This window comes from Centropristis striata, chromosome 20 (genome assembly GCF_030273125.1).
Source record: "Centropristis striata isolate RG_2023a ecotype Rhode Island chromosome 20, C.striata_1.0, whole genome shotgun sequence".
NCBI lineage: Eukaryota > Metazoa > Chordata > Actinopteri > Perciformes > Serranidae > Centropristis > Centropristis striata.
In genome coordinates, this window is record NC_081536.1 from 28,477,912 (window position 1) to 28,503,406 (window position 25,495).

At 38.1% G+C, this 25,495-nt stretch overlaps 1 protein-coding gene across 1 annotated transcript in view; it reads left to right on the top strand.

Moving 5' to 3' along the window:
* Positions 1–25,495, top strand: part of atrnl1a (attractin-like 1a) — a 380,138-nt gene that overhangs the window by 162,926 nt on the left and 191,717 nt on the right. Inside the window, exon 22 of the mRNA XM_059359919.1 lies at positions 12,368–12,420. Within this exon, the coding sequence (XP_059215902.1) occupies positions 12,368–12,420 (53 nt within the window). The remainder of the gene's footprint in view (positions 1–12,367; positions 12,421–25,495) is intronic.

Below are 25,495 nucleotides of genomic sequence, written 5' to 3' on the forward strand. Positions count from 1 at the left end.
ATTAGCATGACCTCACACTAAAAGACTCTACCCACATGCTCACTGTCAACTTTGATCAGTGTATTACATTAGTATTTTTGCAAAGTATTCTTTTAAAAGGAAAGTTTGGATTTATTGAAGTGGGGTTATATTACGTTCTTCTTCATCAGTCAGTTGAATGTGGTCAACACAACTCCCTGCTGCAGCATATTAAGCACATTTTAGCCACTATCAGTTTAACTGTATGCTACATTTAGAATATATCCATGCCTTTATCTTGCAGTGAGGCAGCCCTTTCTGGAGAAGAACAAAGCTATTTTCTATGCTTCCTTCAAAGCCACCAGACTCCATTGAGAAAAACAGTTATTTTATCTTGCAGGTCTACTGCTGCCTTGATTTGTTAGTTCGTTTTTGATATTATAGGTTGTTTCCACTACCGGGCAATACCCGGAATGAGGTGAAATACCCCTAATTTGAATACGAGCATTCCGGAGCCGGCTTTTGTCTGGACATTTTTAGTCCCTGTAGAAGAGCAGGGTCTTTTTTCTCCCCTGAAAACAGCCTGGTTACTGATTGGATAGATCGCTAAGCAGGATGTGACGTAGTACTCTGCACGACAACAACACACGCCATTTGTAAAAGCCGGCGAAGCAGTGTTGCCAACTTAGCGACTTTGTTGCTGAATTTAGCGACTTTTCAGACCCCCTTAGCGACTATTTTTCAAGAAACGACTGGAGACAAATCCAGCGACTCCTTCTTACTCTTATTAACTAGCAGGAGGCTGTAAGCGGCCTTTAGTGACAGTTAGCTACAGTTAGCTCTGTAGCAGCACAGTGTGTATGTGCTCCTGCTGCAGGAGGTGTTCACTTAGCGATCTCTGTTTGTTTACAACAAGCACCGGACACTCTGTGCACAGTTAGCGATGCCGTTAATTCCCAATCACTATTTTTATGATCAGTGGAGACTCTGTGCATAATTAGCCATGCTGCTTTCAGCTGCTGATGTTGTGCACAGTTAGCGATGGCGAAAACCATACGTCACCTCCAGAGTCTCTAAATCCCTCTGGGGGCTAACTTGTAGTCGAAACACGCAGAGTGAGCGCACTTTTGAGAGGGTGTGGCCTGAGACTTTACTGGTGGCCACTTTACCCCCAAGTCGAAACACGGCTATTGGTAAATCTGTAAGAACAGCCAGCTGCAGTTCAGAATAAGTGAGTGTTGACTTGGTCACACAAACTCCTGTTCACTTGGCATTTGTGTCAGGTTTTTGAGCGTAATGTTTCTTTTCAGCGCGCACCAATAACTCATTATTCTGGTGGTGACTCCGCAGAGGCTGAAAGCAGAAATGGCGTGTTTGTGTGTGTTCACTTGTGCATCCCTAAGCCACTGTGCTGCATTCGCTTTCACCTTTGATTTGCTCCAGCATGCTCCCTCCCTCCTTCCCTCTCTCTCTAAACGTCTCTCTGTCACAGCGCTGTTTGTTTTGCTTGAGTCACTCCAGAATGGCGCGCCAAGTCGAGGGGCCATTTGTTTGTCGTTTTGATTATGAACGAGCAATTTCCCCCCGGGGGCGGACAGTTAGCGCCCTCAGGTTACATCAGGTGTGTGGGAGCATTCGAGACTGTATGTTCGGTGTAAAGTCACATTTAATGGGGCAATTTTTTGTGCGTGTGAGTATCCTGATGTGTCAACAGCAATGTTTCTATTAAAGTCTAATCGAATTTTGAAGCGAAATTTTGAAATGTTACATCAAAGAAAATGCTAATTAGTGACATTTCCATCTGGTTTAGAGCAAATAAACAAAGCTGCATAAGCATACTTTGGTCAGAAGATGGCAGTGTAATGTATTGCTGCAGGAAGTCAGAACATGTTGCCATCTCCTATTTAGTGCGTTAACTATTTTTTTGAAAAAGACAAAAAAACACCTAGCCTGGCTAACACCAGACTAATCTCAAATGAGATTTAGTCTGGAAACCAGCCGTTCATTTCTCTGTAGAGTAGGCGTGGTTTACGATCCTCCGGAGCCGTTTATTGGACGCTTAGAATGTCTATCAAAAGCGTCTGTAGGTAGCTCTTAGCCAATCGTATCAGTTATACCAGATGACGTAGTAGAGCAACAGAGATGGATGTTTGTTGTGTGTGTGTCTGTGAGAGAGTGTTGCTTGCTGCGTTGCTTCTCCAGTTCTCGCTTTCTGCAAGAGTATTTATTTTCACGCTTTATTCCCCCTCATGTCATGCGCTAATAGCCCCGCTACCGGTGATCTCGCTAAATTTGAGCGCGCAAGGCAGTATGGGTATACCCAGGCTAAAAAACACCTCAAGTGAGCATAAAAATTGTATGTGAATATTTTGTCTCTTTCTTTAGATCTGGATTTGTGTGTCCTGCTCTCATCTTATTGTATTCATAATAAACAGAAAATAAGTTTCTTTCTCTGTTTGTCTGCCCTTTTGCACAAGCAGTGCTTCAACCATAGAAGCATTAGGACCTACAGCAACTATTCCACCAGCCTCTGTTCAGTACATTTTCCCTATCTGGTCACATCCACAATGTCGCACTTTCCGGTGTTCCTCAGGCATTTCTTTTAATATCGCCACCACCAGTTGTAGGTAGAATTCATTTAAACATATTTAACAATCTATGTGTAAAATGTAATATGGAGATTTACATGACTAATGAGAGGAAGCAGTAAGAACGATTGGGTGACACTCGGGCGATGATCTTAAAAAGTGCGTCTGTATTTTCACTTTACTGTATTTTATTGTGAAGGACAGAAGTACGGTCCGGGTGTGTTGATAACGATGGTTGATAACAGTGATATTTATTTAGCTTACCCAGAAACAAAACAAAACAAAAACAGCAGCACCCATTGTCTTACAGCGAAGAGATAGAAGTGACCGATCCGTAACAAAGATAGCGCACGGCTAAAAACAATATGCGGTTTGAAAGATAAGAAGTTAGATTCTTCACGCCACCTAATTAATTATAAACATAACATGGTCATTTAAATTAAATGTTAATGTTAAATTCCAACCATTTGTATTTGCAATCTTAAACATTTGTATGTCAATAAAATAGTTGTACACAATATTTTTACTATACTTACATCTATACTTACATATACATACATATACGTGAGTCTGAGAAATAGTTTTGTTAGGATTGTTTTTAAGTGAGTATGAATCTAAAAGCTGTGAGTGCAAAGTCTTGTGAATACAACTCTAATTTCTGCAACTACGAAGTCTTCACTGTGAACACGAATTCAAGTTTATGGGTACGAGTAGAAAATTGTTTGACTCAGAATGCAGTAACGATACACATTGTGGACACAGAGAAATTATATTATATATTATTATATATATTATAATAATTATATTTTTTGGTTAAATCTTACATGATACCTGAGATTGTGTATGTTATTTCACTGGACCAGTGTCGTAGTAAAAATGACTCCTCCAGCAAATCAAATCCCAGCTGAAGCAGTGTGTGTGTGTGTGTGAGACCCGCTGTGTTAGCAGAAGCAGTGTGAATGTGAACAGTAACAGCTGTTACAGGCGGCTCAGTGAACGTGACAGGTCAGGATTGTACCTGAGCTACAGATACTCTATGGAATCAGCTCCATCTCCAGATGTTTCCCTGCTGTTTAAGTGTGTTTACAGTTCTTATTTACAACTTCCATGAATAATCTATTTATAGTCATGCATGGCCTTTAGTTTCATTGTAACTATGCCAGTATGAGGGACACTGTAAACAAACATATATATACATTTTTTTAAAGAAATGTAATGAATTACTTAGCAATGTCTTGTAAAGTCATTTTATTCCAAATATTAACCATAAAATGGAAGCTGAAATCTGTTTTTTTTTTAATACTGGGAGATTGTAATTTATTTTAATAGTATCGTTCAGTTTCTTAAAGGTCTTAAATGTTTAATTTCAATTATGTTTAAAAAGACAAAAAATACAGATCATATTGCTGAATATATTGGCAGCAAATGTTTCCAAACACATATTGTCATATTAAAGTAAAAAAAAAAATTCTACAGATATATATTTTTAAAAAATACAGATATTAAGAGTATTATTTACTATTGCATATATTATTATTATTATTATTATTATTATTATTATTATTTGTATCTTCTTGTACAGTCATATTACAGTTATATGACTGTAAGTGTTTCGCAACTTTTCTGCCCAGACTTTATACATGTTTTCCCCAGTGTAGTCTGTGTTCTTTTCTTCAGCATTTTAACATTAACTCTGCTGAGGTTTTTTACACTTTATTCCTTCCCATTCTTTCTTGTCCAACTGATTGTTTGATTGTGCTTATTTAACTTGAATTGGTCTTCTCCAAATGTAGAGAACTCCACCAATTGACTGCTAACTTGCATCTTCAGACAGACAGACAGACAGACAGACAGTCATTTGAAACAGTGTTTGATGTGCTGTGCAGTTTTCTGTTGTTACTAACTGCCCACTGATTTATTTTATGCCTTTAAAACAGTTGAACACTTTCACATTACTTAAATAAATGACAAACACACACAAAAAACCACACACTAGCAGCACCAATATCATTGTGACCTTTAATCTCCAATTTGTTTATCTTTGCAGGGTTTACAGGAACAGCAAGCAGAGCAAAAAAAACTTGTCACCAGTGTGTGTGTGTGTGTGTGTGTGTGTGTGTGTATGTGCGCCCGCTTGTGTAGCTGAGTCAGAGTGTGTTTTAAGTGATGAGGCAGTTGGGTCCTGTGTGGCCCTTATCTTGTCCCCATTAGGCTGTTGTAAGCAGCTTAAGTGTCCGTCCCCTTTTTGTTGGAGCTCTGCGTCCAGGACTTTAGTGTCCCCCTGGAGAGAAAATAGCTCATCCTCGGCCCCCTACTTAGCCTGCATGTCTGCTCATCCTTCTTCTCTCAACACATCCATAAATGTTAAGTCCTATATTTGGCCAGGGTCTGCTTCAGGACACAGTCAAGCAGGACCAGAAGATAGCCAGCTTTTTGGCTGGCTTTGTTCTCACATAAGTCAGCTTTCGAGGTATAAGAGTGTTATTGTTTCTAGATGGAATATGAGCTTCATTAATAGATTAAAGGGACTTCAAGTCTTAATAGGCTATTTAACTGTAAACCAAGCTTTTGAGCTCAGTTACTAGTGTGCTAGAAAACTAACTAAAAGCAAAGCACATTTGAGAACATATAAGCTGTTTTAAAGACCAAAAAAAGGCGGCAACCTACCGGTCAGACCAGTGAAGAAAACCTGGAAGTGCCTTCAGCCTGCATTCTTACAAACATTGCAAAAGCACTCCGGTCCTATCTATCTCAATACAACATGCGACAACTTCTCACTTAATTTATTACCTAAAAATGCTGGTGGCAACGTTATGCTCTCAATCGTTATTTTTTCTTTCAAGACAAGCTGATGTTAATGTGTAATTAATGGTCCCATTTAGAAGACAATAGATGGTAAAGCAGAGGATGCTTTGGGGCGTGGCTACCTTTGATTGACAGGTGGCTAACACCATCGTCATCAGGAGAGAAACAGAACTATGTTTATCCACGGCACTGTCGACATCTAAACAGAACTTTGACCCTGTCTCTGTGTGTTTTCACTTCATCAATTTTTATTTCAACATTTTGTTCATTTGAAAATGTCTTGTTCAAGGACTTGCTGTCCAGTTTTTCCGGAAAGCAACATACATTTAGTTTTAGTTTTTACAGTTAATTTTTGGATACACCCATCCTCGCTCCTCCACAGTCCAAATATGGTTTCATTGTGCGACTTCCCCAGGAGGAACTGCACACTGGGAAGCTCCCCCAAGTGGTTAATGATGATAATTGCTGGTGTTCAATTGGCTCAAATTTTTGACCAATCAGTGTCTTTCTTGGGAAAATTGAAATTGATAACTGAAATCCAAACTTTGAAACATGATTGTTCTTCTACTGTGTCTGGCTCTGCAGAGTGGCTACGTTTACATGATGACGGTCTGAACAGAAGACACAAAAGTGGCGTCGCGTCTTCACTTTTTATTCCGCTTTTAGACAAGCGTTTTCAGGAGGAAATCTGCTGCATACGGTGACGCTAAAGTGTGGAATTGGATTGGGTATGCATGCCAGGCGGCATCACTTAAAGTGATAAGAGCATCTTTGGGCATGTGGAAGTTTTCACACCACGCATTTTCATCAGCTACTCCTTCCACAAAGTTCTCCACCATCCACTAGATCTCCCAGGTCTCGTCCAAAGCCGCCTGGCTCGCCTCCCACCAATTGGTGCATCCAAAATGTGATCGAGGTAATTCCAGATCCTTCTCTGTTCACTAATACTATCTGTACAGATCCTGTACATTTGGTGGAAAGACTCCTGTAAGTTTATTAGAGCTGCCAGAGCAGCTTGAAGGTCCCACGCATGGAAATAATCCCACGTTTGTTTATTTCCCTGTACTGGAGCATGTATGTGACGTAAACGCGTACGTGACGTGAGCAGATCTGAGCAGAGTTTTGTGTCTTGGCAGTGTAGACGGACACGCTACGGTGGAGCGGATTACAGTTTTACACTCTGGAGGGTGGTTTCAAATTTTTGTGTTTTTAAGCCCCAAAAATGCCATCACCGTCTAAACGAAAGGCACTTCCAATAAAATGTTTTGTCGTTTTCAACACAAGCATCCTCGTGTAAACGGGGCCTTAGTTTATTGACGAAGTTGACACATCAGGCAAACAAGATGGTTAAACCCTCGAGACGACATGAGTCCACTATTTTCCACTCCCAACCCCTCTTTACTGAAATCTTTTCACACAACTCTGAATCCTTATCAGCTATTTTTGAACCTGATGTCCAGCCTCCTTTGGGAGAAGGGATAAACAATCTTTGTGTAATATTTTGGACATATGTGTCGTGATTAAAACATCTGATAGAAGTATTTCATTTGGGTCCACACAGGGCCCGGGGGCTCCTCATGTCATTAAATTTATCACACTAAATCTCATTGTGTTGAAATAGGCTTAGTATTCAATGCAGCGCTTTGTGGCTGGAGCGGGCTGGAGGCGACTCCGAAGCTTTTAAAGTCTTGAGATGATGCTGCTTTCTGTCCAAGTCTCCTCTCTGGATCCCAAACTGTTCGTTTAATAACTTTTTAATCCTCTCCCAAGTTTCTTTCTGTCCGTGTTTTATTTCTACCCTTCTTTCTTTCTTTCTTTCTTTCTTTATTTGTTTGCTTCTTTCACACAGATGACACCCAGTAAATAATTCTGCTTTAAGGCTGCACGGTGAGACAAGGATAACTGAGTGCTGCCAAAATGAAATAAAATACAAGCACATTCAGCTCCTTGTAAAGAACCCTTCTGTAGTTCAGCAGAAATCTCCGTTACTCGGTCTCCAAGTCAAGTGGTCTCTTAAACTGATTCATGCGCAACTATTAGAGCAAAAGTATCATTCTGCTTCTTTACTTGTTTTATTGTCGTTCTAAACTCCTGATTCAGGACCGGAGCTGGGCGAGGCAGCAGTGGTTTAAGGCCTCGTCCTTGGCCGAGGGTTTACAGAAGGATGAAATATTCAGCATCCGGCGCTGCTCTGTGACCTGCTGCAGCACTACGAGTGAATTCACAAACACTCAGGCTGTAAACCTCACCTGCCCTTCTGTTCTTCACTCATTCCTCTTTTTTCCAGTATGAGGGACACTGTAAATAAATAAATACATTTAAAAAAAATGTACTGCATTGCTTAGCAATGTCTTGCAAAATCATTTTATTCTAAATATTAACCATACAATGGAAGTTGAAATAGGTAACAATAAACAATATATAGGGAAGCCTGACCATGCAATGCTCTATATGTGAGAGTAAGAATTTTGAACTGAATCCTGTAAGCAACTAGCCTGGCTAACGCCAGACTATATCACAAATGAGATTAGTCTGGACACCGGCCATTCATTTCTCCATAGAGAAGGCGTGGTTTACGATCCTCCACAGCCGTTTATTGGGCGCTATGAATGTCTATCAAAAGCGTCTGTAAGTAGCTCTTAGCCAATCGTATCAGTTATACCAGATGACGTATGTAGAGCGACAGAAATTGATGTTTACATAGCCAGACTAGCCCATTTTTCTGCAGCATGTTCTGACTCTGGCTGCTCACAGTCTACTGGCAGTGTTGGTGTGTGTGTGTGTGTGTGTTGCTTGCTGCTTTGCTTCTCCAGTTCTCGCTTTCTCCAAGATTATTTATTTTTACACCTTATTCTCCCTCATGTCATTCAGCCACACACATCCACTGATTTTATGGTCAATAGACGAGCTGCTGCGGGTCTCTTGGCGGCTCCGCTGTCCCCCGGCTCGTAGCCAGATCACCGGCGATACAGCAGCGAGCGGTAGCGGGGCTAGTTGGTAGATTAGGCTTTGGCCAAATCCTGTCAGAAGCAAGGCTAAAACATCCGTTTTGGTGGTGAAACAGGATTTTAAAGTCAAACGTTGTTCTTCTTTTAAAATCAACTTTCGCTCTAAACTATTTCAAACGCCGTCTACAGCTAAAGAGAGTTTCGCTTCTGCTGCAGCCATGTTGGATCCGTAAGAAAACTACAAAACTACAAGCTTCCGTCTGTCGAGTAGTACGCATCATCGTCTTGCCGTCCCTCCCCGTTCTGTGGTTGGATCCCTTAAACAGGGCTAAGAAACGGCCGTCGTTTCCAGACTGCCTGCAGGTTCAAAATGAAATTGAGCGCGCAAGGCAGTATGGGTATACCCAGGCTAGTATGCAACAGGGAGCCAGTGAAGAGACTTCAGGACAGGGCTGATGTGGGAACGTTTGTTTGAACCACTGAATAATCTTGCGGTGGCATTCTGAATTGACTGAAGGCGTTCAATAGCGGACATAGTTTAACATGTCTAATTACAATACCTACAATACAATTTGTTGAGAGAAAGCAGTAAGAACGGGCGACACTTAAAAACTGCGTCTGTATTTTCACTGAACTGTATTTTATTGTGAAGGACAAAAGTACGGTTTGGTGAGAAGATGGAAGTGACCGATCTGTGAAAAGGATTTTTTTTTCTCTCCATGAAAAATATTCATGTTCACTAAAGCTTGTCCAATATCTGCATATGGCTTTGATACTCAGTCTTTTCCAAATGGCCACAGTACAGAACTTAACTTCAGCTGTTGCAGTCTCAATAAACACCTCGTAAGTTTTTGTTTTTAAAGTCTTCCAGATGAATGTCATGTGTAGCCACTCTCAATCACACACATGCAGGGAAAAAAAAGAAAAAGAGATGCATACTGCTCCATCACGGAGATAAAAATGCTCTTCAAAGACTCTCAAAGAGCCTTGACATTATAATAACTATTATATTTGGTCCTCTTACCACCTTTTTTTTTTTAAAACATTTCTGGAAGTTTAATAACTGTGTTTTTTTTTACTTTTGTTCTTGGCTGCTCGGCGATAATTTTCCTCTCTGTACTTCAGGTACGCTTCAGTCATCTCGACACATTAATGGCCTGGAAAGCATGTACATCATTTCTTATTGATAACTCAGAAAACCCTTTAACCCTGATATCTTTCTTTAATTACTTTTGCTGAGTGTTCCCGGACCACCAGGCCCTTTGAAACCCATGCAAATCCCATTATGTATTTTGAAAAATTCATTACATTTTTACTGGAAAATATTGTTTTTTTTTAAACATAACTGTGTTGTGGTGGAGCTGACTGGTCATTAGAGACTTTCCTTTAACCTAAAGGTCACATCTTTCAAACAGCCAATTACTGTCCATCAACACATGTGTCATTTTAAGACATAATCAGCTTCTATCTGGTCACAGTGAATAAAGAGGAACGGCTGAAATGTCAAAAGGAAATACAAATGATTCTTGTTCGAGTGACTGGCAGAACTTTTTACTTTTTTCTCCCTTTTTTGTGTGAAAAATGTCCATAATGATGTATTTAAACTGAATTGTTAAGGGCTTTTGCTCTTTACATTGTCAAAAATATGTCAAGTATGCTTTGCATTATGTTTTCTACTCACCGACTGATTAATGTCAAACCAGAGAAAGGAATGGACATTTGAATCAAAGGGGTGAATACAAAGCGAAACTTTTGACTTGGACTTTCATAAAGGAATACAGCATGTAAACTTTTTCTCAGTGGTCTTTAGAGCAAAGAAGCTTTTCACACATAGTAAAATATTCTAGTTTTACAAGCACTGATTTTGACGTTAGATTAGAGCAACAGGTTTGTAAGTTTTCGTGACACTTTTGTTTGTTTGAGTACTTGCTAGTTTCATACTGTGAATTACAATACTGCCCTACAAAGTCTAACTGCAGTAACTACGCAAAAGGTAAAACTGAGAAAAACTGCTTTAATTTGTTTTTTTTAACTTTTTTATTTTTATTTTTTTTTTTTACTTTTTTTAACTGGCCAGCCAAATGGGTTATAGGTAGGTCAGTGATATGACACTTATTTCTACATGTATTGGTGATGTCATTTTTATGCTAAAAAATCATGATGATTTATTTGACCTTTGACCCCAAAAATGTAGTTACTGCACTCTGGTTTTGCTGTAAAAGATTCTAATAGTAATGATAAACAGAGTGCAGTAACTACAATGTTGTCTTCTTTCAGCTTTCATATTTTGTTTTCAGTGAATAAACATTTTCAAATTGATTTTGTTATCAGTCTTTAAAACTCTTTAACAACTCTATTCAAAGATTTTAGACTCAATTTTTATAAAGAACAGTAATATTTTAGCCTTAATATAATTATATCTCACTTTTTTACTTGATCACTATCTAGATAATAATTTCCCTTTCAAATAAACGTATAATTTATATTATTTTTATGTTTAAACAAGTATATATATCAAAAGCAGACCGTGGTAAGTGCAATTACTGCTTGGTATTGAGTTGGATTTTGTGGTTTTTATATAATTATTTCTCTGAAATAAAGAAAAATTGAAATCTAAAACTTTTTCACAAGATAAAACAGACATCAAGAAGTTCATTTTTAGCTAAAACTCACTTTTGACCAAATATGTAGTTACTGCAGTTAGACTTTGTAGGGCAGTGCAGACCAGCTGCTTCCCTGTTGGATGCTGTGCTGTGACAAACCTTACAGGGACATTTTTACTAAGGGTTTATAACAGAGTTTTTACTCAATAATCATTAGAACAAGCACAGCTTTTGAAGTTAGAATATAGCAACGGATTAGTAAATTTTGTGACACTTTGGTTTGAATTTGGATTGGACTAGTGTTGTTTTTCAGTTGTTTTCATTCTGCCTGTATATTTCACTTAAACTGTTTACCATGCCATGTTGGTGTCATCGTTTTCAGCACAACCTCATATGAACTGATAATTTTTTTTTCACTTTGACTTACTGTATCAACAATATGAAACCAAAAAACACAAAAGAAAGCACAAAATCAGATTTTTTTTTAATTTTACTTTCCGAACATATGATGCTCAATGACGAATTTTAAACGATTAAAACATCTTGTTCTATATTTTTATACTCAACATATTTGACCTTTTCTCCGGTTTTACTTGGCCTATCATCATCATCGTCATCATCATCATCATCATCATCATCATCAAACAAATACAGACATGGAGTTTGAAACCAGAACTTTAGAGGGAAGCTGACAGCACAAAACACGCTGCTACTTTTTTATGTTGTGATGTCATGAAGAAGTCATGTGATCTGATGACTCCAGAGGGTTTTAATTTGATTTAATTGCCTACTCATATACTATAAGCTCCACTCATATTCAGCAACGTGTTGGCAAAGCAGGGATGTTTTGCACAATGAGCATATGGATCAACATTAGAGTGTTTGAGGAGTTTATACAGTTGGCTGTTTTTGATAAATTTGTTTGTCATTACTGTTTGCTTTGAATTTAAATACAGCTGCCAGCATGCTAACAGTGAGAGGCGATTTTGGCATTTAATAGATTTTTGTTTTTTGGAACCTCTTCTTCTGTGACATTATTCAACATGTACGTACATAGCTGCATCGCATATTCAAGCTGGTGACCATCTGATGTTCCTGCAGATGCATGAAATCTGTTTGAGCAGCAGAACACTTCAGGACGTTTAGGTGTTCTCCCTCGTGTGTGTGTGTGTGTGTCCATGTGTGTGAGAGCCCCTCTGGGGAAAAAGAGAGCAGCTCTGACTAGACAGGACTGTCGAGGGAAATCACCTCGCACAGAGCTGGGGGAAGACAATACCTGCAGCAAGGACCCACCTGCACACACACACACACACACACACACACACACACGCTATCACAAAAATGTGTCTCTGTAAAATCCAAACCCCTGTTGAATGCTAATGCCTTTGTTCTTTCTCTTTCTTCTTCTTTTCTTCTTCTCTGTCTCTCCCTCTCTGCCTGTCTTTCCTTTCTTGTGTCATTCCAGATGTGACTCAGAGAACCGTTACCTTGGCAACCCTCTCCGAGGAACATGTTATTGTAAGTATCCTGCCACCAGGACACCTGAGTCTTGGCCCACACACACACAAACACACACACACACACACACACACACACACACACACACACACACACACACACACACACACACACACACACACCCAAACACACACACACACACACCACTAGTGTTTTCTGTGTGTTGTGATTATCATCAATGTACCGGAGCTAAGAAGCTGCCCAGAAAGCAAATGCTGACCCTGCATGCCCTCCAGAGCTGATGTGTACTTCCATGGACTTTTGGACTCTTAAAACCATCTGTCAAACTGTGTTGAACATTGATGACGAAAAAGGAAAGTTGATAGTTTGGCAGCTACAGCGTTTGTGCACAATAACAAGCGTTAAAGGTGGAAAAACTGTCAAAATGTCAAAAGAGTGTTTTTTAAATCACTCCTGCAGCATTATCCATCTTTTTCTGTCAATCCATAAGTTCACTGTGTTCCAAACACTCATGTTTGTGCCAAAATATCTCAAAACAAACTTCCAGTACAGTTTAGGAGCTTTGAGGAGGGTATGACACCAGCGCAAACACAGACATACTGTACACTAATATTTGCTTCCTGATTATTGGAGATCTCAGATGTCTAATATATAACTATAGAAAGGTATATTGCAGATATTTTGGGAGATGACTTACAGTGAATTAAACTTCTTTAGCATCCTTTGAGACCCAGAAGTGATCTGGCATCCATCATCTGGACAGTTCATACACTCTATCAGATCAGGCAGTGGCAGGGCCACATGTTGCCCACCTTCAGTGTCGAGAGGCAGAATAAAAGTTACAGGAGTCCTGACAGATGCTGGAGGAACATAAGAAATCAACTACTAGAATTGAAAAAACATTTTCGTTAACTGAAATAAAAATAAAAATTAGATTTTTTAAACGATAGCTAACTAAAAATTTATTTTGTGGTTACAAAACTAACTCACTAAAATTATAGTGAAAATGTCCTTCGTTTTCGTCTTTGTCAACTTGTTTCATATGTAAAACTTTTTGGTTGATATGAAATCTATTTAATCTATCTGGTTTTATGACTTAATAAACTTCTTGGGGCTGAGATGGATCAGACAAAGGAAATAAAGGCAACATTTATTGGGACTTTTTTGAATCTGGCACCCAACAAATACCCCATTACCAAAAAACGAACACTAAAACTAATAAAAACTAAACTAAAACTAAGCATTTTCCAAATAATAAAAATAAAAACCAGCAAACTCACTCTAAAACAAATTAAAGCTAACTGAATTTGAAAACAAAATTGAAAACCTAAATTCACAGTAACTGCAGTCTTTTTTTTACAACAGCGAACCAAACGTGTGTGTATAATGACGTGTGTGCTGTTTTTAGAACGCTGTTATGTGTCGTTATGGGTGGTATTGACAAACGGTCTATTCTGTCATTTAGGCTACATTTACATGATGACGGTCTGAACAGAAGACGCAAAAGTGGCGTCGCGTCTTCACTTTTTATTCCGCGTTTAGACGAGCGTTTTCAGGAGGAAATCTGCTGCATACGGTGACGCAAAAGTGTGTGGAATTCGATCGGTTATGCATGCCAGGCGGCTAAGGTGGTGCTGTGATACACTATCACATTTTCATCAGCTACTCCTTCCACAAAGTTCTCCACCATCCACTAGATCTCCCAGGTCTCGTCCAAAGCCGTCTGGCTCGCCTCCCACCAATTGGTGCATCCTAAATGTGATAGAGGTAATTACAGATCCTTCTCTGATCACTAATACTATCTGTACATATCCTGTACATTTGGTGGAAAGACTCCTGTAAGTTTATTAGAGCTGCCAGAGCAGCTTGAAGGTCCCACGCATGGAAATAATCCCACATGTTTGTTTATTTCCCTGTACTGGAGCATGTTTGTGACGTAAACGCGTACGTGACGTGAGCAGATCTGAGCAGAGTTTTGTGTCTTGGCAGTGTAGACGGACACGCTACGGTGGAGCGGATTACAGTTTTACACTCTGGAGGGTGGTTTCTGACTTTAGCATTTTTAAGCCCCAAAAACGCCGTCACCGTCTAAACGAAAGGCACTTCCTATAAAATATTCTGTCGAATTTACCCGCAAGCGTCCTCGTGTCTCGGGCCTTAGGTTCGTTGTTGGTTGTAGGTTGTTGCATAATCCACTGTCAATAATAGCTGGACTGTTAAGAAGAAGAAGATTACTTTATTACTCCCACAATGGGGAAATTCAACCTCTGCATTTAACCATGCAAGGAGCAGTGGGTAGCACTGGGGAGCTGTGCAGGGGGGTTAGGTGCCTTGCTAAAGGGCACTTCAGTCCTAGACCTGTAAGTACTGGGATTCGAACCAGCGACTCTCCAGTTACAAGCCCGATGCCTAACCCCTAGGCCACGGACTGCCCGTTAATCAACATTTGTTGTTGCTCACAACAGCTTTTGAATTAGCTTGATCCCTCCTGGCCACCATACTCATCCAATCTAACAAAAAAATTGATCCTTACCTTCCAGATGACTCAAACTATTTTTTCACCATAAACATTGTGTGATCTGAAACCTCTGTAGTTAGACTTTGGTTAAGTACATGCAACTAAACTTCTTGTAAAGGTCAGGAAAAGATTTCTTTAAAGTGGCTGATGTCAACAGCATGCAAACCATATTCTGCTGTGTTTAAGTTTCATTCTTTGTACTGAACAGCCCACCATCCACCTCCACTTTCTTCCTCATAGTTCTTGCTGTGCTAATAACCATGTCTCACTACTGCTATTGCTTTGGAGAGAATTTTCGGGTTAACAGTTCATTCTTGACCTTGGAAATGCTTTGCGTGTCAGGAAATGTGAACGCTGTTTTTTAAGCATGCAAACGATGAGGACAGGGTTATCATTAGTATCACTTATTCAGGTCCAGCACGAGAGAGAGAAAGTGTTTCCGTCCAGGAGTTGTTTTCCTCTTTCCAGATGCTCGCAGGGATCACATTGACTTAGCTCATTTGCAACAAATTGCTGGTTTTCCTCTTAAAGGGCAGACGGAGGAGGGATTCTGTAGTCAAAGCAGATGTTTTGTGGCACACAAGCGCACACTCCCTTACTCTACATCTCTCACACACACACACATACATACACATATTCAGGCTACAAATTGCCGTCATCAGTTTTAATATTATAACAGAGTAGAATATAGTTCAAGTCCTGTCAATGTCAATAGTCCTCTAGCCTGAGTGGAGCTATCATTGTTTGAATGAGGGAGGCTCGAAAGGATACAGCAATCAGAGGAGTCATGCCACAGATTGCACCGGTCACCTCAAATATGTCTTTGATCACAAAAACAACTTCTGTTCAACAATGTGATTGAAGATGGGTACATGAGTTCACCTTTATGCTGCAAAGACTTATCTTAAAATCACAGTTTTCTTCCTTCTAAGTCAGAAACAGACATTCGGTCGAGAGAAATCTGCCTGTTAACCCTTTGATGCACAACATGGGTCAAAAATGACCCGAATTAATTTCCCATGTTATTTCATGCTGGCTGTTTCTGTGCTCTATCTTTTTTAATCAATTTATTTTATGAATGAATGGTCCAAGTATTATTTGAATATGTTTTTTCATTACAACAGATCGTTATATCCATTTTTCCTTTCATGCTTTATAAAGAAAAATAGTTTTTGTATTATTACATCAAGTTTACACACATTGGTCAAAAATGACCCATTCATCCACATTTGATTTAAAATTAAATGACCTAATACTATAATAATAATAATAATAATAATAATAATAATAATAATAATAATAATAATTTGTACTGTACTTATACTGAATACTTGGACTAATAATTTAAAAAATACATTTATTTCAAAGATGTATAATAGAAACATGCAGCCTTACAAGAAATAACATTGAAAATGGATACGGGTCATTTTTGACCCATGTTGTGCGTTAGCAGCGTAGTGATACAAAAAAAGTTTTTCTTCAAAAAGTAAGAAATGAAAATAAAAAATTAGGATGTATGATGATCAAAAACAAGTTGATTGAGGAAAACCTGCAATACTGAATGATGAAATTGATTTATTGCAAAGATAGAGAATATAAAAACTCGGGTCACTATTGTGTCTTTTTTTGGTCATTTTGTGTCTTTTTTGGTCATTTTGTGGTCAATTTGTATCTTTTTTTGGTCATTTTGTTTCCTTTTTTTGGTCATTCTATGTCTTTTTTGTCATTTTGTGTCTTTTTTTGGTTATCATTTTTCTTTTTAGGGCCATTTTGTGTCTTTTTTTGGTCATTTTGTGTCTTTTTTGGTCAATTTGTGTCTTTTTGTGGTCATTTTTTCTCATTTTGTGGTCAATTTGAGTCCTTTCTTGCTTAATTTTATGTAATTTTTTGGTCATCAGAGATGTTTTAGTTGTTGTCTGGGTCATTATTTGTCCAAAATCCGTCGTATCAACTGAGTTTGTATGATCTGAACTGTGCGTGTGAGATTCTGGTCAAAGTCGGGTCACTTTAGACCATGTTGTGCATCAATGGAGGTGCAGCAGTCAGTCAAAGTGCAGAAATTTGACTTTGAACCATCTGAAGTGAGTCATGTTTTATTCTACATTTCATGATGGGTCTGCTTGATGCAGGGCTGAGGTTTGACGGCACTAGATGGCACTAATGCAGTGCCCTTGCCCAGTATTGTAAAGGGCTTTAGATCATGCAAATGCATACAGTCAGACACACGCAGAGGCTTTAATGGCTCCTAAAGTCTGCAGGTTCACAGCCCCTGCATGTCTCCATGGCTGCAGCTCAAGTGGTGTGTGTTTTTACATGTATTTGACGACATTATGTTCTGTCATTAATGTGACATTATCTTTTCTGTTGACAATGAAACAGGCTTAGTTTTGTTTGAATAAGAGCAGGCACACTCAGAAGTGCACACATGGATGCACACTGCACCCTTTCTCACACACGCGCTCGGAGAGATAGTGTGTATAAATTACAGATTTAAAAGCCATCCGTTTCCTTGTACTCCCAAGGAAAGCAGCCACAACTGTGGACGAGGTCAATATTAGTCCGACATGTCATTAGAGGGAAGGTGATGATAAAGAAAAGCTTTATCTCGATAACATGCGAGAGTCCTGGCCAACAAGATCTCCAACCGAAACGACAGAATAGACCGTTTGTCAGTACCTGCCATAACGACACAGGTATGGAGCGCAGCGTTCTAAAAATAGTACACATGTCATTATACAAACAGGTACGGTTCGCGGTTGTTAAAAAGGCTGCAGTTTCTGTGTATTTAGGCTACAAAATCACTTACCTAGGTTTAGGGCAAAAAAATTCCTGGTTAGGCGTTACAAAAGACAGTTTAAACAGGAGATAAATGTGCAACCATGGCGACAATTACTACATCAGCAAGATAGCCGTGCAGGACAGACTAAAACATAAATATGAGTCGTATTTTGCTGCCTGTACAAAGGCCTGTAGAACCGGATAATGTAATAAATTCCCAATAATGTAATAAAAATCTGCACTTGACTCCATTGAAAATGTAATAAAACCTGATAATGTAATAACTTCCCGATAATGTAATACACTTTTTACCAATAATGTAATAAAGTATAACACCAAGCACCTTTAGATTTCAAGAAGCTGTTGAATGCATTTGTGTGTCATAGATATCTCGTTTGTGAAAAACGGACGAACGGGTCAAAAGTTAATAAACATTCAACTTTGACCTGTTGGTGGCGCTAGAGCTCTTGAGCTAGAGTTGCCTACACAGTATCACCACTTGAACCCAAGTAATGGGTGGTCTGCTGTTAAATTATTACAATATTGGGGAATTATTACATTATCAGGACTTGCGAAATTAAGGCTAACCTGATAATGTAATAACCTCCCATTAATGTAATACTTTATTACATTATTGGTAAAAAAAAGTGTATTACATTATTGGGAAATGCACTTTATTACATTATCGGGAAGTTATTACATTATCAGGTTTTATTACATTTTCAATGGACTCAAGTGCAGATTTTTATTACATTATCAGGGTTATTACATTATCAGGAATTTATTACATTATCAGGTTTTATTACATTTTCAATGGACTCAAGTGCAGATTTTTATTACATTATCGGGAATTTATTACATTATCAGGTTCTACAAGGCCCTGTAATGTCATTTCTAAAGGGAGACCAGTCACCCCTGGCTGGAGATTGTGACAGATTTAGAAGTTTGAGGAATCTGCTTCACCTGAAAAGTGAAAAGTTATCTAACAGCTGACAGCACAGAGATAAACAGGAATGTGAGAAGACAGTGTCAGTATCAGCCTCTGGATAGTCCCAGATGGTCCATTTAAACTGTCATGGAGTTAACAAAGTGCATATTTGCAAAAAGGAGTTCAGAAAAGTGTTTATATAAGCTGTGTCCCATATTTAGGAACCTCTTCTTTCTACACCTGTGTTTTAAAAACTAATTCTAATTAATTTGGCTTATGCTTTGATGCCTTTAGTCTCCTTAAATCCTTTACATGCTGGTTACTTGTGTCTGTGGTTACTTGTATTGGAGGTGGTTCCCATAAGGGAGTGTAAGATAAATCTTAGGGGGATGATTAGCGACATGATTACCAATATAGAAGAAAAAAAAAACGCAAATAAAAATGTTTTTTCCCGACAGTTCTCTAATTATTGCTTTTGCAGTCTGAAATCAGAATAGTTTAAGTTCTTCAGGCTTCTGCAAACAGTTTAAATGAAACAATCTGAAAAGAGGAATGATATTTTTTGTTTGCAAACTGATATTAACCATTGCCATAAGGACAGGAAGCAGCAATAACACAAGTTCTTCCTGCTAACATGTACTACCCTACAAAGTCTAACTGCAGTAACTACATTTTTGTTCGAAAAAATTACTATTAGAACCTTCTACAGCAATGCAATGACTAAATTTTTGGGGTCAAAGGTGAAATAAATCATGATTTTTGAGCATAAAAATGACATCATCAATACATGTAGAAATAAGCGTCATATCACTTATCTACATATAACTAATTTGGCTGGCCAGTTGAAAACTTTAAAGCAGTTTTTCTCAGTTTTACCCTTTGCGTAGCTACTGCAGTTAGACTTCGTAGGGCTGTGTAGTCCTCTGCAGTGTCTGCTGAAAGATGTATCTGTTTCTTTGTGTGTGTGTGGGTGGGAACTTGTGATGGTATGATTAATGCTCTGCAGACTTCCTGGATTTGGGAGGAGGTGCAGGCTCAGCCTACCACTTAGGTCCTTGAGATATCCTCCCTTCGTATGCTCTGTCCTTTAAACCAGCTATTCTCAACCTTGGGGTCCCGACCCCATTTGGGGTCGCGAGATGGTTTCTGGGGGTCGCCAAATCATTTTCGAAGTCATTGTTCATGTGTTAATGTGTTTTAGTCTTTTTTGGCCATTTCATGTCTATTTTGGGTCATTGTGTGTTTTATTTTTAGTCATTTTGTGTCTTTTTTGGTCATTTTGTGTCTTTCTTTGGTCATATTGGGTCTTTTTTTTGTTCATTTTGTGTCTTTTTTGGTCATTTTGTGGTCAATTTGTGTCTTTTTTAGTCATTTTGTTTCCTTTTTTGGTAATTTTATGTCTTTTTTGTCATTTTGTCTTTTTTTGGTTATCATGTTTATTTTTAGGGCCATTTTGTGGTCATTTTTTCTCATTCTGTGGTCAATTTGAGTCCTTTCTTGCTTAATTTTATGCATTTTGCATTTTATGTCATTTTGGTCAGAGAGATGTTTTAGTTGTTGTCTGCGTCATTATTTGTCCAAAATCCGTCGTATCAACTGAGTTTGTATGATCTGAACTGTGCGTGTGAGATTCTGTTCAGTGAGCGGGGGTCGCGGACAACATGCATGTTAAATTGGGCTCGCGACTCAAAAAGGTTGAGAACTACTGCTTTAAACAACAGCCATGGTCAATGTATATGTTCTGTCTCTGTGAAGTCATATTTCACTGCAGCCAGACAGAGTACATCAGGCTGGATTTGTTCCTTTCATTTGGCTACAACTGACTGCTTTGTTGCTTTAAAACACAGCAGCCATGGCCCAGGACACTTAGAGAGAAGCAAAAGAGCAGCAACAGAGGTTAAGCACTCGCCTCAAACTCCTTAAAGGTGTATAGAAGGCCATTATCCAAAGCAAACAAGCACTCAAGGCTGAACGGCTGAATCGGGTACGTCCAGCCCCCCTTGACATCTGCGCTGAATCAGACGTGTTTAGTAGTCTCCTCCCCTCTCTGTCTGCCTGTTCTCCTTTCTCTCACACATTCGTACCATTTCAAAGTCAGCTGTAAGCAGACTCGTTGAGCATGAACTCGTGTAGGGGCGTGTGTGTGCTCAGTTGCACTGTGTTTGGGTTCAAGCCTCAGATGGAGGAGTCGCATGCTTTAGAGAAGAACTATTATTCCAGATGATCTAATACAGGGGTGTCAAACTCAAATACACAATGGGCCAAAATTTAAAACTTGAATAAAATCGCGGGCCAACATTGAACAAATAAACCTTTTAATATATACCAAACATGTTTTGCTTTAACATTAAATATGGAACCAGCAACGCTTATAAACATACAAATATAAGTAAATAGTGCAGACATGCAAAATCAAATTTCAAATAAAAAACACATCAATGTCATTAATTTACAATAATAATATAATAATTTGGTATTGCCTTGCGGGCCAAATAAAATTACACTGCGGGCCAAATTTTGACACCCCTGATCTAATATAACTGTGTTTACACCACAGTCTGGTGAGGCCGCAGACATTAAGTCATCGAGCTGATTTTAACCTGTTTTCATCAACAATCATGATGAAGAGAGAAGGAATTTGTCTCGTACTAACAAGGATTGTCAAGCCTTTCTCCCTAAATATAAAATAAGTTTGTCATCACCTTTTAATATGAAGCAAATGATTAATGCGTGCCACTTTTATAAGTAAGGTCTGGTTTAGTTTAGGCAACTACAAGTTCATAGTTGAGGTAAGCAAAAGGTCACTTTTGTGGTCAAACAAGCCAACACTGACCAGCAGTGTAACGTGACTGTGATCTTTACTTCTACCTAAGATATTTATGATATATTATTTATTTAACGGAGTTATTACAACTGTAACACTAAGCCAAATCAGTTTAACATAGTAAGCCAGCAATCATTTCACCTCTGTATTTTTCAAGAACAAACAAGAATATTGAATGAAATTGGGAAAGTAATTACTTTATTATTCGATTTAAAAGGAGGAAGTTTAGCAGCATTTGAATCATTAATAATTAATTGTTCTTATTTGTTATTGGTCTGAACTCCTAAGGGCTACGATTTCATGTGACAGAGGTAAACATGTTCAACATGTTCACAGACACGTTGCACGATGCTGACTGATGCAATCTGCAGTCAATGTGCCAAAACAGAAAAAGTATCAACGTAGCTGTAAGTCTTGCACCTACACAACTTATTAGATACATTATATAAGAAGTTTTAGGTTGGTCTGGACCGGATTGTTTTTTTTTCATTTGTGCCTGGCAAGCCTTTTTTTTAGATTTTTGATTCTGTTTCCTGAGAGTTTTTTGCAGCAGGGAATCAACATCTCACCTCTTCTTCCTTTGCTAAGGCCTCATTATGATAGACCTGTCAAAACTAAACAAACAAACAAAAAAACTGGTTAAAACACGTGACATGTTCAAATGTTACATATGTTCAAATGAATCAACTGCACTCATGCTCACTGCAATGAAGAAATGCGTCACCCAAATGCATCCACATATTGCTGGTAACACAGTATATAATATAATATAATATATAGAGTAAAATCCTTTTAACTATTTATTTAAGACAGGGGCAGGCAACCTGAGGCTCTGGAGCCACATGCGGCTCTTCAGGCCCTAAGCAGTGGCTCTCTGTCACTGTAATAAAAAAAAAATTAAACATAATGAAACGGTTATTTCTCATTTATCATTGTTGTCGGCCCAGTTCTTCAACTGTAAAAATGTGTAGTTTATATACGGCATTATTAATCAACTAAAATGTGCATCATTGCTTGCAAAAGCTCACACCCTGGTGCCTTAAACTCTAAATTCTACCTACTTCAAGTCAACTTTTGAGTTTTGCCTAGCTAGGCAAACTTTCAATTACAAATTTGCACTTGGGCCCGCATTGCATTCTGACAAAATCATATTAATAAACGCTCATTATGACCTATTAGTAATGTTGGTAGGGTGATTTGGACTAAGTATGCCGTTTCATCTTCATTGTAAGACTAGAAATAGGGTTTGTGGCTCCATTCTGACATTTTTACTCTTTATTGGCCAACAATGGCTCTTTTGCTCTTAATGGTTGCAGACCCCTGATTTAAGACAACAATGAAAGAGTGAGCATGTACATGGACCTTCTCTGTTCAGAAATCACAGGCTGCTAAGCAGTTAGCTGTAACCACCTCCCAGAAAAGGATGCCTAACTTACTTTTACACAGAGTTTTATAATGTGAATGTGACTATCTGATTGGTTAAAACTGTTGGGGCAGCACCATGGTTTAGACTCGGTCCACCTATTTTATTGGCATGCAGGCTAGTCCTAGCCTCTTGGTGCTCCAGCTTCCGGTCACCGCCCTGTGGAAGGAAAAAGCTAACAGCACACTTCTGTTTCTTGTCTAGTGTTCATCAGTTTCTATCTCCACCTGGGCCCGTGGCCTTGAATTGGAGCACAAAGAGTGCTTCAGTTTTTCATCTGCTTGGCCTCAAATATGTAGTTATGTGCAAAGCGTTATCAGTATAACCTTTCTTGAGATACTCCTTATTTCTGTGTGCTGTGCCTGGAACATAAAATGTGTGTTTTATGCTTTGCTTAATACATTTCTAAGCAGCATTTTAGTAAAGGTCATAATGCACTGCAATATAGCAATTTTTTAAAACAAGATAAAAACACTAAATCTGAGGGAAATGATCTTGCTGCATGGACAGATAATTTCACTTGACAAGGTTTCTTAAATTAAGATGATTAAATCTAGAAATAAACATGTTGAACGCTTAAAATAAGAAATTAACTCTTAAAACAAGATAAATTAAAGCGATGAACTGGCTCGAGCAGAGTGCACTGCAAATTACTTGTTTCTTACCAAAATAAAGAAACATTTAGATTAAGAAGTGTTACATAATTTATCTTGTTTTAAGAGTTAATTTCTTATTTTAAGCATTCAACATGCTTATTTCTAGATTTTATAATCTTAATTTAAGAAATCTTGTCAAGTGAAATTATCTGTCCATGCAGCAAGATCATTTCCCTCAGATTTAGTGTTTTTATCTTGTTTTTAGACACGCCTTTTTTTGCAGTGTGAAGATTATTGCTATTTTTATTCATCTCAATTAAAAAAATTGAAGCAAACTTTGTCATTAAAGCACTACATGTGACAGCCGTAGATACTCTGAAATACCGCAATCAGAAAACCCAGAATTAAGTCACATCAGCTGCAGAAACTTTTTCATGAATTCGTGTTGCTGAAATGTTTTCATCAGCCTGCTACATGTGAGCGTCCAGCTATCGACGGCACTGTTTCTCATCTCACTCGGGGATTAAGTGCAGAGAGCGGTGCTTTGGTTCAGTTAACACTGTCATATTGAACCACCAGTCAATTGATGAAAAGCAACTTTGCTGTTTAATGAGTTTGCCCCCAGCCGGGCCAGCATTTACGCGCAGGCATCACCAGGACAATGCTTTAATGAACCACTGTCATATTCCATCTCAGTCAGCTGCGAGGGACGTCTAATTAGGGACGGCCACCAAGTGTCCCACCACGTCCACTGCGAAGACACACACAGCAGTGAGCTGAATTACCAGCTAACACCAGTCAGTCCGCTCGCTGCCCTCAGGCCGGCTTGGAAAGCTTAGTCAGGCCGAACAACAGTGGCTCCAATATTTACTGACAGCCTCACATTCCCAATTAAAATGACAATTAGGGATGGGGTGCATGAAACACCACTGAATGATGATGTCATGTCCAAAATCATCAAATAAAGATGGTGGGTCTGACATATCCCCGATTTATCTTACACTGTAAAAAAAAAAAGATAAACAATAGCTACTCAATAAAATCGAGGCAACAGATTGAGCGCAATATTATTAATTAAATCTAACTACGATACAAGTTGAGTTAATAACAACTTAACAGGAAGTGCCTGTCAATTAAAAACAGATTAATTCTATTATGTTGGATTCATTCAAAATTCTCTTAATTTAGAATTACATACACATAAAGATTAATGTGATCAAAATAAGTAGATTCTATCTCAAACATTTTTATTTTATTTAAGTTACGTAAACAACTGCCTCAAAATCAAGTATGCATTTATATTTAATACATTTAATCAAATATATTAAGTAAAATGAAATGGCTACAGAATAATTAATTACAGTGTACACTGTAAAAAAAGATAAACAATAGCCACTCAATAAAATTGAGGCAACAGATTGCACGCAATATTATTAATTAAATCTAACTACGTTACAAGTTGAGTTAATAACAACTTAACAGGAAGTGCCTGTCAATTAAAAACAGATTAATTCTATTATGTTGGATTCATTCAAAATTCTCTTAATTTAGAATTACATACACATAAAGATTAATGTGATCAAAATAAGTAGATTGTACCTCAAACATTTTTATATTAAAGTTACGTAAACAACTGCCTCAAAATCAAGGACGCATTTATATTTAATACATTTAATCAAATATATTAAGTAAAATGAAATGGCTACAGAATAATTAATTACAGTGTACACTGTAAAGAAAGATAAACAATAGCCACTCAATAAAATTGAGGCAACAGATTGAGCGCAATATTAATTAAATCTATCTATGTTACAAGTTGAGTTAATAACTTAACAGGAAGTGCCTGTCAATTAAAAACAGACTTATTCTATTGTGTTGGATTCATTCAAAATTCTCTTGATTTCGCATTACATACACATAAAGATGATATTTAACGTGATCAAAATAAGTAGATTGTACCTCAAACATTTTTATACTAAAGTTACTTAAACAACTGCCTCAAAATCAAGGACGCATTTATATTTAATACATTTAATCAAATATATTA